Source organism: Danio rerio, chromosome 4 (genome assembly GCF_049306965.1).
Source record: "Danio rerio strain Tuebingen ecotype United States chromosome 4, GRCz12tu, whole genome shotgun sequence".
NCBI lineage: Eukaryota > Metazoa > Chordata > Actinopteri > Cypriniformes > Danionidae > Danio > Danio rerio.
The window spans coordinates 24,518,462-24,530,635 of NC_133179.1; the positions used below are offsets into that span (position 1 = coordinate 24,518,462).

The 12,174-nt window shown below is 33.8% G+C and overlaps 1 protein-coding gene across 51 annotated transcripts in view; it reads right to left on the minus strand.

The window, feature by feature from the left end:
* The window catches only part of celf2 (cugbp, Elav-like family member 2), a 430,922-nt gene that overhangs the window by 33,056 nt on the left and 385,692 nt on the right, over positions 1 to 12,174 (minus strand). For all 51 annotated transcript variants that reach the window (XM_073945704.1, XM_073945681.1, XM_073945676.1 and 48 more), the window contains 1 exon segment: positions 6,727 to 6,806. In XM_073945704.1, coding sequence (XP_073801805.1) covers positions 6,727 to 6,806 — 80 coding nt within the window.

The window sequence follows — 12,174 nt, forward strand, 5'->3', positions numbered from 1 at the left end:
TGTATTTTTATTACCAGCATTTTATCTGTATTTCAATTTGTATAACCATAATGCACTGTTTATGCACTGTTTATTCGCAATGTTTGTTCACTTTAATTTGATCAATAACACAACATATCATTGTAACATATTTATTTTTTCTTTTTAAAACCTCAACATGAAGTTGAGATGCATAACTCTGGCCATAAAATGACTAAATATGCACCACATACACCACTCGATGCATTCTTCCTCTTCTAAAGCCATTGATTGCTTAGTGTGCTGAACAGATCTCAAATCTACATCAACGCAAAAGCAGCATGAAGTTAAGCAGCAGATTTTCTCTTTCTCTCACACAAGTACTAAAATGCACGCATTGCAGAACGCAGACTTTGTGAATGGTGTTCAGTAAGAACATTCAGAAACGCCATTACACGTATTAAAATCAAAGCTGCTCCTCAGGCTACGGCAGTGAACGCAGGGCAGCCAAACGGAGCCACTAGAGGACGAGAGATTGAGACGAGTGTTTCAAGGCAATTATTCCACATCTCGCTCTCTTGTCTCTACCTTACAGGTGCTGATTCGCTCTGATAAATCGCTGCGCCGGCTTTTATTGTGCTCTCTCTGAACTGCAAAAGCACAGACCGAGCAGAGATGAAAGATCACGGACCCTCCTGAATGCGGAGGTGAGCGTTTCTGCGCTGTTTCTTCCATTCGGTGAGCTGATTTTCTTATTTCTGCTCTCAGACAGAGAGGAGGTAAAAATAAAACTTTGAGAAATGAGATTTAACTCAAGCTGTCAATCGAGCGCTGCCATCTCTGAGCCAATGTCTCGAGAGACCTAAAAATCTCATTACTCACTCACTCTGTCTTGCTCTTCTACACAGGCACACACACAAGTGCACACACACATACTTGACATGATTCGACTAATATGAAAGAAGTAGATTCGAGCTAAAATGTCCATTGTTAAAATCTGTAACTGAAGATAATCTTGTTAAAAAATAATAAAATTTAAAAAATGTAACTTATGTAAATTAAAGATATTAATAAAAAAATATTTAAATAAATAGGAAGCATAAATATTTAATGATTTTAAAAGATGTTTTAATAAGTATAACACAATGATATATATTTATAAAATAAAATACATTTTCTGGTGAAATATTTATTTAAAACATACATTGTTATTGGAAATTGGAATTGGAAATGCACAGATTTAATCTATGTTATATATAAATAGATTTAATTAATATATATATAAATAAATCAATTTTATCCTTAAATTTATTTTAATCTTAATTTTTAGTTTATCATGTACAGTTTATCGTACTTATTAGATTTTTTAAATTTATTTATTTACACACTAATGTTATCAATTCATCCCAAAACATAATCAAATATTTGTTATTAAAACATGTTATCAAAACATGAAAAAACGCCCGTGTTGGGTTCCATTTGGTCCATATATTTAAGAACATTTTTTTTTTTTTGCCATATTTTACAAATATTTCCTTTATAGCAATAATTTCATCCCAAACTGGGTAAAATATGGACAAACCCAAATGTTGGGTTAATTTAGTCCATATATTTAAGAACAACAAAACATCAATTGTTTATTTTTTGTTCATATTTCAGAAATATTTCCTTTATAGCAATAATTTCATCCCAAATTAGGTAAAATTTGGACAAATCCAAATGTTGAGTTAATTTGGTCCATATATTTAAGAACAATAAAACATGAATTCCTTTATAGCAATAATTAATTACAATTTCAAAAGTTGTATTTTTTGTTTTTGTATAGTTTCAAATATAGTTTTATTTATTTTTTACACATTTATTCATTCATTCATTCATTCGTTCATTCAAATATGACCCGATCATGTTGCTATGAACTCTGTCCCATAAAAAAACAGAGGTGCATACAAACATGCATTTGTTGAGACACACACACAAACACAGTAACGCAGTCACAGAGATAAAGAGAGACAAACACATCAAACGAGATGAACGTCCAGGGAGACTAGTGCAAACCACAGCACTGAAAACAACCCTCTGAGACGCAGCAAGACCACCCTCTGTCATATCCGTTTTCATTAAGTCGTGACATTCAGAAAGGCCACAAACTCCTCGACGAGACAGCCGAAAACAAACAACAACCCGACACAATTTACTCGCTCTCATCTAAACCGCGTAATTACTTGCCTTTGCAGAAAAAAGACGCAGCTTACAGAGGTGGAAAAATGGCTATTTGGACCCATACTGTGCAGAAAGATACAAAAAAGGCTCCCTGAAGCGAAACGCAGATCACAGAGCCCATCCTTTGAAAGTTGTGTTGTGCCTCCGAACCACCAGGAGGCCCCAGTGCTCTCAGTGATGATATAATAATGAAGGCTGTGCAAGCTATATTTATATATTTATTTATTTTTTTATTTTGGTGCTTAGTGGTTATTAAAACATTATAAAATGATTGAGTTTCTTGAATGAATGAATGTAGTTTTTCCTATGTAACATCACATTAAAAAGTGATTAGTTGACTACTTTAAAAGTGAGTAAAACTGTTGCGTTTAAAGTGCTCAGTTGACTTTACTTAAAAAGTGAGAAAACATGTTGCTTTAAAAATGATTAGTTGACTTTACCTAAAAAAGTGAGTCAACATGTTGGTGTTAAATCGATTAGTTGACTTAAAAGTCAGTAAGCATTGCTTTTATAGCAACCAGTTGCCTTTATTTAAAAAAGTGAGTAAATTGAATTAAAGTGATTAGTCGACTACTTAAAACGCAAGTTAACATGTTGCTTTTAAAGCGATTAGTTGACTTTACCTAAAGAGTAAACGTTGCTTTTAAAAACAATTTGTTGACTACGTATAAAGGGAGTAATAGTTGCTTTTAAAGTGATTAGTTGGTTGCTTAAAAAGGGAGTTAGCATGTTGCCTTTACAGAGATTGTTTTACTACTTTAAACATAAGTAAAACTGTTGCTTTTGAAGCGATTTGTTTACTTAAAATGTCAGTAAATGCTGTTTTAATGCAATTAGTTGGCATTGCTTTAAAACACGAGTAAAAAAATGTGAGTAAAAAATGTGAGTAAACGAACGATTACTTAACATGTTGCTCTCACAGCGATTAGTTGACAATTTAAAAAGTGAGTAAACGTTGCTTTTAGTGTGATTAGTTGACTTTACCTAAAAGTGAGTAAACACACATTGATTTTAAAGTGATTAGTTGACTTTAAATAAAAAGACAAGTCACCACACACTGTAAAAAAAAAAATCTGTTATTTTACATAATATACATAAATGCAAAATAACGGCCGTAAATTTACAAGAAATTTAAATTTATGGACATTTCTTTAATTTAACGTATATTATTTTGGGGTAAGTTTCTGTAATTTAGCGGTTGTTATTTTACGTTTTTTCTGCCACGTCAGCTGCTGGAAATAATAATAAATAAATAAAAAACGCAAAATAACAGATTTTTTTTCGACAGTGCATAATTAGTATATTTCTGAACACATTTCCAAGTAACAAATTGTTTACTAACTTTAAGGTAAGTCAACTTGTTGCTTTTAAGGCAACAGGTTGACTCAATTTAAGTAAAGTAACTAATTGCTTTTTGCATCACGCCAATTGTCACTTCCCTGTTTAAAAGGTAACAGCACCAAATATTCGTCTGACAGATTTTTGGTTGTGTAGATCTGAATCAATTTTAAACTTTTTTAAAAACAAAATGGAAAAATATTTCAGTTTTTGCCCACAGCGTTGCTGTGTATACTAGAGCTCCCTCATGAAGTTTTGCATAGGGCCTGTAGACATCAAGTGAACTCCTCACCTCACACATTCCTCACTGTCTAATTGCATAGGCAGAAACCACTTAAAAATTCTCAGTATATCAGGATTTACTGGATTTGTTAGGTATCGGTTTGAGTATATTGCTAACTTTAGTTTTGTTCTACAAGTGTATGACAACATTTCTTCCAGATTTCCAATATATACTACAGTTTTTTGATGATGTTTTTTTTTTCAGAAAATTATAAGAATAACAACTATTCACATTATTGACAGCTGTTTTTGACAGTAAAACTGCTCTGGAAGAAAAGATTAAGTAGTTTAGGGGTCGTTTGGGATTTTTGTTAACACGCTGGAAGGAGCCCCCCTCATAGCATTTTGCTTCAGGACCCTAGACATCTACAATCAGCTCTTGTGGATAATTTCTGCGAAAGATATTTGTAAATTTAGCCAAGAATTGATAATTACAGTCCTCTAGGGACTTGAGAAAATGGCTTAAATCCATTAGTGTCAGTGGTTTCTGATTGATTAATAGGGGGTCTTTCAATTTGGATGTTGATGTTAAAAAACGTCGGATTTGAAAGGGTTAACGTCGCGAAGACTTGCGTGCGCACACAGACACATAGTTAGTACCCTGTATTAGACAGCTGTCAGCACCCTCTGATTTGGTTTGTCAGAGCTTTGACATTTTGACAGGCACCAAGACGGACTGCTAAATTCTGAGAGCAGCACGCAGGCGTTCTACAGGGCAATCACAATGCGAGGGCCCGTCGGAGGCCTGTTATTAAAGCGTCTGCGACACCGTCACCGCGAGACCCGCCGGCTAATGGCAGACTGGTTGCACGGTGTGTGCGGGGGGTCCTTCTTAGTTTGACCCGTTTGGCCAGGGGTGGTTTTGGCAGTGCCTGACAGTAATAACAGGGAGCGAAGAGCCACTTAATATGGCGTTGAAAGTGGAAAAGTGACTGTTTCCAAGAAAGAAAGTTTTATCTTGGAACTTTTTGAATCTGTACAATGTAGTGATACTGGTGGCCAATTCAAACTGAAAAAGAGAGAGAGGGAGTAAGAGAGGCTCTGTTCTAAAATATAAAGAGCTTTCTTAAAGTTTAATAACATGAACATGATATTCTTCTATACTACCTATTGTTTTTAAAGTTCTTTCACCAAATATAGTTTTCTTAACTATCTTGAAGATTTTTATGGTGTTGTCTAAAAATTAAAACAAATGTATCTTGTAAACATGGCACCTTTTTTGGTTAATTATTTAATTATTATAATTTTTTTTTAATATGGTGCATCAGAATTCACAAACTGCATGGGTAGGTGCTATATATGAACTTTAACGTCCCAACCATAAGAAAAGCATGGTTTATAAAGTTGTGAGTGTAGTAATGAATATCAATGGTATGAATAGAATTTGGATGTAGTACGTTGTTCAAGCTGTAATTATCACATGACCTAATCTTGACCTGATCTTGTCGCCTATCCAAGTTTTAGGATCAACAAATAATAACTTGACTTCTAGTAGATCATTTGGTATCAGAAGTGGCTTATAAGGCCTCCACATTACACTTATTTTACCAAAATAAAATATGATCATGCCTTGATTTTTAATTATTTAATTAGGACTGACTTTGCTTAGACTAAAGTCTTGTCATTTAACAGAAATAATGTACAGTATAGAATATAAAGCCGTGGTGCAGTGGAAAAATAATTAATATTGTGTATGACTCCCATGAGCTTGGAGAACTGCATCCATACATCTCTGGATTCTTTGAATTCATCTTTAATGCCTCCTCCATCTTACCCCAGACATGCTCAATAATGTTTATATCTGGTGACTGGGATGGCCAATCCAGGAGCACCTTGACCTTCTTTGGTTTCAGGAACTTTGATGTGGAGGCGTATGAGGAGGGCTTTCCTGCTGAAGAATATGCCCTTCCTGTGGTTTGTAATGTAATGGGCAGCACGAATGTCTTGATACCTCGCACATCTCCTGCACGCCCTCATTCTGAATGTAACCCCAAACCATGATTCTTCCTTCACCAAATTTGACTGATTTCTGTAATAATCTTAGGTCTATGCGGGTTCCAATAAGTCTTCTGCAGTATTTGTGATGATTGAGATGCAGTTCAACAGATGATTCAACAGAAAAATCTAGCTTCAGCCACTTTTCCATGTGATCAACTAGAAATCAAGTTATTATTTGTTGCTCTTATGACTGGGATCCACGACAAGACTTCAGGCAGTTTGTTATACACTAGAAAAATACTGTATGTGATGTCAGCAATAGTTGAAGGTTGGGCATGTTGTTAAGCTACCAGTGATATTTCTAATCCAGAAAAATGCTACAATGGTAAACGTGGACAGATTAGCATTCTGCTAAGCTAACAAAAATACTTTTGTATATTTTTGTATATTGTATCATTTTATAAGGTTTGATAATTGACATTTCTTCACATCATTAGCCATTCATGATTTTATTTCACAGAACTATTAATTTAGATAACTTTTAGTAATATTTAATGGATTTAGTTTGAAGATAGCTGCTATGCTAACGCTTAAATTAACAAGTGCAAATAAACACAGATGCTTTTATTTAGATTAAAATGACTCTTAATAAGTCTTGCTACTAAAGATGAAAATTATAGTAAAAAAATAAGTATGTTTTTGGCGTATTGATATACAATATACTATTGGTATAACCACAGTTTTACTACAACTACCATGGCTAATATAGATAGCTAGTGTATTTTACGATTTGGTCAGCAAAAGGATGTCCAAAAGCACCAATGTATGAGCCCCCCTAAAACACCACCTAAGTAGACAACCCATTCAATTTTGAAACAGAGCAGAGATGGAGATAGAGAGAGAGAGAGAGAGAGAGAGAGAGAGAGAGAGAGAGAGAGAGAGAGAGAGAGAGAGAGAGAGAGAGAGAGAGAGAAGACAAGGGTACAGTACCTCCATGGTTTGAGACTGATGCATGGCTTTGATTGCATTCTGTGCCATAGCCCTGGTAGAAAACGTGACAAACGCACATCCTGCAGGAGGGAAGGGAAGGGACGTGGGAGGGAGGAGAGGAGAGGAAGGAGGAGAGACGAGAGAGAAACAAAACAAGACAAAAGGGTTGGACAGGTTGTTATAAAGCCAAAAAAAACAAAGATCGTACAAAGAACACAGCAGACAACAGTGCTATAACAGTTGCTAGAATAGAAACAATCAACATTCAACATTCAGCTTCAGATAAACATTCAACATTCAACATCTCTAAGTGCACACTCGACAAAAAATGACTGTCAGCAATGGTTATCGGGTCTTTTTTAGTTTCCTTTGGTGTGATGGTTTGGAGAATGTGGGGTTAGAGAGTGTGGCTAGTTTTATGACAAACATGTACACAAGTCAAGGGTTTTTCTGCCATAGTAACATTTCAGTACCATCTTATGACTCTTGAGTCCTGAAATGAGCATCCTATTACACCACTGGTACTCACCTATTCATAAATAGTCATTAACGTGACAGTAAAAAAAAAATAATTCCATCATTTACTCATTTTCAAGCCATTCTGTACTGTAAACTGGGGGTAAATTAAAATTGCTGGAAATGTAAAATGTATTTTTAAAAAGCAATGCAGATATTATATCTTATTAGGAAGTTACAACAATTTGATGTAAGTCAGGATATTCTGGAGATGGTATACAAGAACTTGGTTGAAAGTGTTGTGAGTTTTAACATGATTGCATGGTATGGACTGTTGCCGATTAAAGAAAAGCAAAAACTGCATTGAGTAGTAAAAGTTCCCAATGCAATTGTAAGTAAACCACAAAGACCACGAAATGAAAATTATTAAGTGAGAATTAAACAGAAAGCACATGTCATTATTAAAGATTGTTCAAATTCCAGTTCTTGCCATCAAAAAGACGTTTTAGGCAACCTCAAGTAAATGTGTATCAAACCTCCTTTGTGCCCACTCCCATTATAATTTTAAATACTGGGTTTTAAGTATATGAACAGGGTTTTAATTGAGTCTTTAATGTGATTTATGAGATGATATTGAATGTATTTGTGTTGACTGTTTTTCTGTGATATGTGTAATGTGGACGTTGATGTGGTTGTGGTGAATCCAAAGATAAACTTCCATTTGTGGACAATAAAGAAAGTAAATGCCTATATTATTTCAGATGAGTGCAATCTGGGTATATTAAATTATATAAATCTCTACCAAATTTGTAAAATGGCAGTGAATGAGTTTTCAAAGCACCCCAACGTCCATTCATTCATCATAAAAAGTGAATAATTGGGCTAATGACTGAATTCTAAAGCAATGACATATTTTGTGTTTTACTATTGATGCACCAAATATATCTAATCCGATAGTGATTCCTTTACTTAAATTGGCTGATTCAATACAGATTTCCAATTTTTAATATTTTTTTCCTTCTTTTTTTTTTTTTTTTACTAGAAACCAGAAATAAATGGCAAAATGTTTATGTGCTATATAATAGGCTGAATCTGCAGTGAATCTGAATCATTATTAGAGCCAACAACTGCACTTCAATCATGATCATGAGCACATTATACATTATATTAGATAGTTAGTAATTAAACATTTATTGTATAATTTGAAATTATGATGTGAAAAAAACCCAATATGACTTAATGCTACATAAAACATACTGCTTGAAACTTAAAACATTACAAATGCAGATAATAAATCAAATATATTTTCTTCCAGCAGGTGCCACCTATAAAACTGCAAGAGTAACAGCTTTTCCGTGGTTACAGCTGTAAGCAATACTGCGTTCAATATGGACTATAAAAAGGCTGTTTGCTCAATTTAAAGAACGCAGAGAATGGACTTGCATTCTCGTGCAAAGCAGTCTTGCCAGTTAATCTCGGAAGAAAGAACTCAGTAGACTGTGAGAACAGAAAACGCGTGCTGTGAGAAATGAAATGCTAAGTTCTTCCTCATGGTCACATGACCTTCACTTATTTTGACTTAAAAATTGTTTGAACACTACAGCATTCATACAATAATGTATTGTTTTCGCCCTTTTCAAAATAACAAGCACAATGCACAAACACCTTACAAATATACTTAGCACAATACAAATAAAACAGATTTCATACAAATTTGAGCAAACAAACACCCTTAATGTGTTTATGCCTTTATTGAGATTTTCATGGTTATGTTTACTTTCAGCGTCTCATTTAGGAAAACTCCTACACTCTTAGAAATAAAGGTATGCGAGGGTCCATATATTGGTACCTCAAAAGTATATATAAGTATCTACAAATTTTAAGAGGAACACAATTGTACATTTAAGGTACTAATATGTACCTTTGAGGTATTAATATGGACCTTTTAGGTACAAATTTGTACCTTTATTTCTGAGAGTTTAAGACAAGCTATACCTCTGAACTTTAATAATAAATCAGTATGAAATGCTGCGCATTCCACCTCCATTATTCAGCCAGAATCACTACTGGGACATCAAGCTTCGAGTTTTGCGGTCAAGTCTGCATCCACACATCCTCAATATCAAGAACACATTCAGGAACTTTTATGCATCCTGCGTACTTGTGGTCTTGAGTTTTGGATCTGAACTATTTGCCGGTTGATGATCACTTCTATACAGCTTAAAGTGACATTAAAGGCTTAACTAGGATAATTAGGTTAATTAGGTTTGGGTAATTAGGCAAGTTATTGTATAATGTAGTTTGTTCTGTAGACTATCAAAAAGATAAAGCTTAAAGGGGTTAATAATTTTTATCTTAAAATGTTTATGAAAAAAATAAAAACTGCTTTTTATTCTAGCCTAAATAAAACCAATAAGACTTTCTCCAGAAGAAAAAAAATATTATCAGACATACTGTGAAAATTTCCTTGCTCTTTTAAACATCATTTGGGAAATATTTAAAAAAGAAAAAAAAATTAAGGGGGGGCTAATAATTCTGACTTTGTATTTATAACAAAGAATGCTTTAATCTGAAAAAAAAAATAATTTCTTTGACTATTACTATTAACATGTCTTCTGAACTGACTTTAATAACTAAATGAAGGTCAACTGCTAAATATATTCATTAAAATGTATTTCTTTTACCATCCCCACCAACACCATTAACATTCATATGCACAACCCCCCCAAAGTTCCTTGTCTATAAACAACTGTAATCAAGACGAAGCGTCCCTATAGGCGCATGTGTGTGTGTGTGTGTGTGTGTGTGTGTGTGTGTTTGGGGAGAGTTTGCAGTGGCATCTGGGACAGCGAGTGTTGGAACTGAAGCGGCGCAAGTGGGAGCCAGCAGAACAGGCCATATGGAGACATGCTGGGGGAAAACACAGCCCGTTTGAAGAGATCTACTCTACTGTGCCGTCCAACACATTTATACATATGGAGGACACAGACACACACAAGCTTACATGCATGGACAGGCTAGTTAATGGGTTAACTACATGTGCCTATACACTGAGCTGAGATAGGAGGGAAACAGTGAACGCTTTTTCTGAAATGATTTCTTCCAGTGCTCTCTTTAAAGTTTGGAAACTCTTTTAAGGATATGATGTGAGTCCAAGAGCTGCTGGCTAGAATAATAGGGACATGCTGATAAATTTTATGCGCTCTTTTTTATTTTCTATTGCAACATTCTTGCGATGCCATTTGGTACGATGGGAAATGTGGTTCTCTGACACAATCTTGATTGTTGGTGAAAAATGAGAATTAACTTAGGTGAATGGTTAAAGGTTAATGGTTATTCTTACATGCATAGTAAAGTATAGTTCAATCAGTGTTCACTATTACACCTTGGTAAAATTTCCACTGCATTACCAACATTATTCATTAAACTGTTAAAGATTTGTACTGGGAATAAGGACATAATGGTGACTCATGTCATAAATGATCAATGATGATTATTAATAACAATACATCACATGAAAAAAAAAATCACTGATAATAATAATAATAATAATCATCATCATCATCATAATCATCATAATCATAATAATAATATAAGTTGTTATAGTTGTATTTTTTCTGTATGTAAACTTTAATCCCAAGAGATTTTTATTAATTATTAATACATTAATACCATAAATATAGTTGTTTTTAGTGAGTAACACCACATTTAACAGAACTGATCAAACTTGCCTTATAACAGTCAAATTATTACATATTGAAAGGGTTATATAAAGTGTTAATTTGTCGACGTTTTGTAAAAAATACTAGTTTTAAGCCATTTTTATTATTTTAATGTCTTTACAATGTGCAACAGTGCACATATGAATATTTTAGTAAATAATAATAATAATGCAAGATATATTATGCATATTTACAATTATCACAATCCATTTTCCAAATATTCCGTATTTTACCATGATAAAGGCAGCATTACCTGATACTCTTCATCTTTACCTTGATGAAGTCAGCTCTTTGCCGAAATGTGTAAGTTTTTTAGGGACCAGCCATGTGAATAAAGACTTTGAAATATTTTTTTCACATTTTTTGAGTGTCTTGGGCTGATTTTTGCTGTTTATTCTGATGAATCCCTTACCCAAAGAGCATTATTAGTTAAGCTATATTATTTAAGGACATTGTTTAAACACATTATTTAAGCTACACCTGAGCACTTATTTTTGATTTTTGGATTTTAATACCATATTTTCTGTTTCAGTCATACAATATATGAGATTTTACTTCACCTAACCTTGCCTTATTTATTGTAAAGTTACATATTACAAAGTTAAATATTTTTTGATACTTATTAATGTAGTCAGTTATGTTGGATTGCAAGATATCTATTTTTTGCACTACATATATTTTAAGTAAATACATATATACCTCCTGCTCTCAACCAAATACCCAAACTAATTGAGAAAAGATGCTCTTCAACAAAAGCTCTTCCTTTGATCTGTATTAACTGTATGCACTAAAGTACATTTCTGACCTCATTAAACGACAGAACCAAAAAAAGTTACACCATGTTATTGACCCATGATTATAATTACTTAAAAATACCATAAGTCTACCATGTAATGGAGTGTTTCAACCACACGGTTGCGCTGTATATCTGCTACCCACTGTTCCATCGGACCACCAGCTTCACCAAATTCCAGATTCTTTTCTTTCTTTCTTTCTTTCTTTCTTTCTTTCTTTCTTTCTTTCTTTCTTTCTTTCTTTCTTTCTTTCTTTCTTTCTTTCTTTCTTTCTTTCTTTCCTCAGACCCGGCGAACCAGAGTAAAAGTGTTTATTTTTAGAGTTGTCTAATTAGCCTCATCATTAAAGCAGTTTTGGACACTCTGAGGCTGATGTTTGTGAGCTCTGGTAGGGTGCGAATCTCCAAGGGAGGAAAGAGAAAAAAAAAAAAAAAGTTCTCTTTCAACTCTCTAAGTCCTGGTTTTTGCTGCCCTTC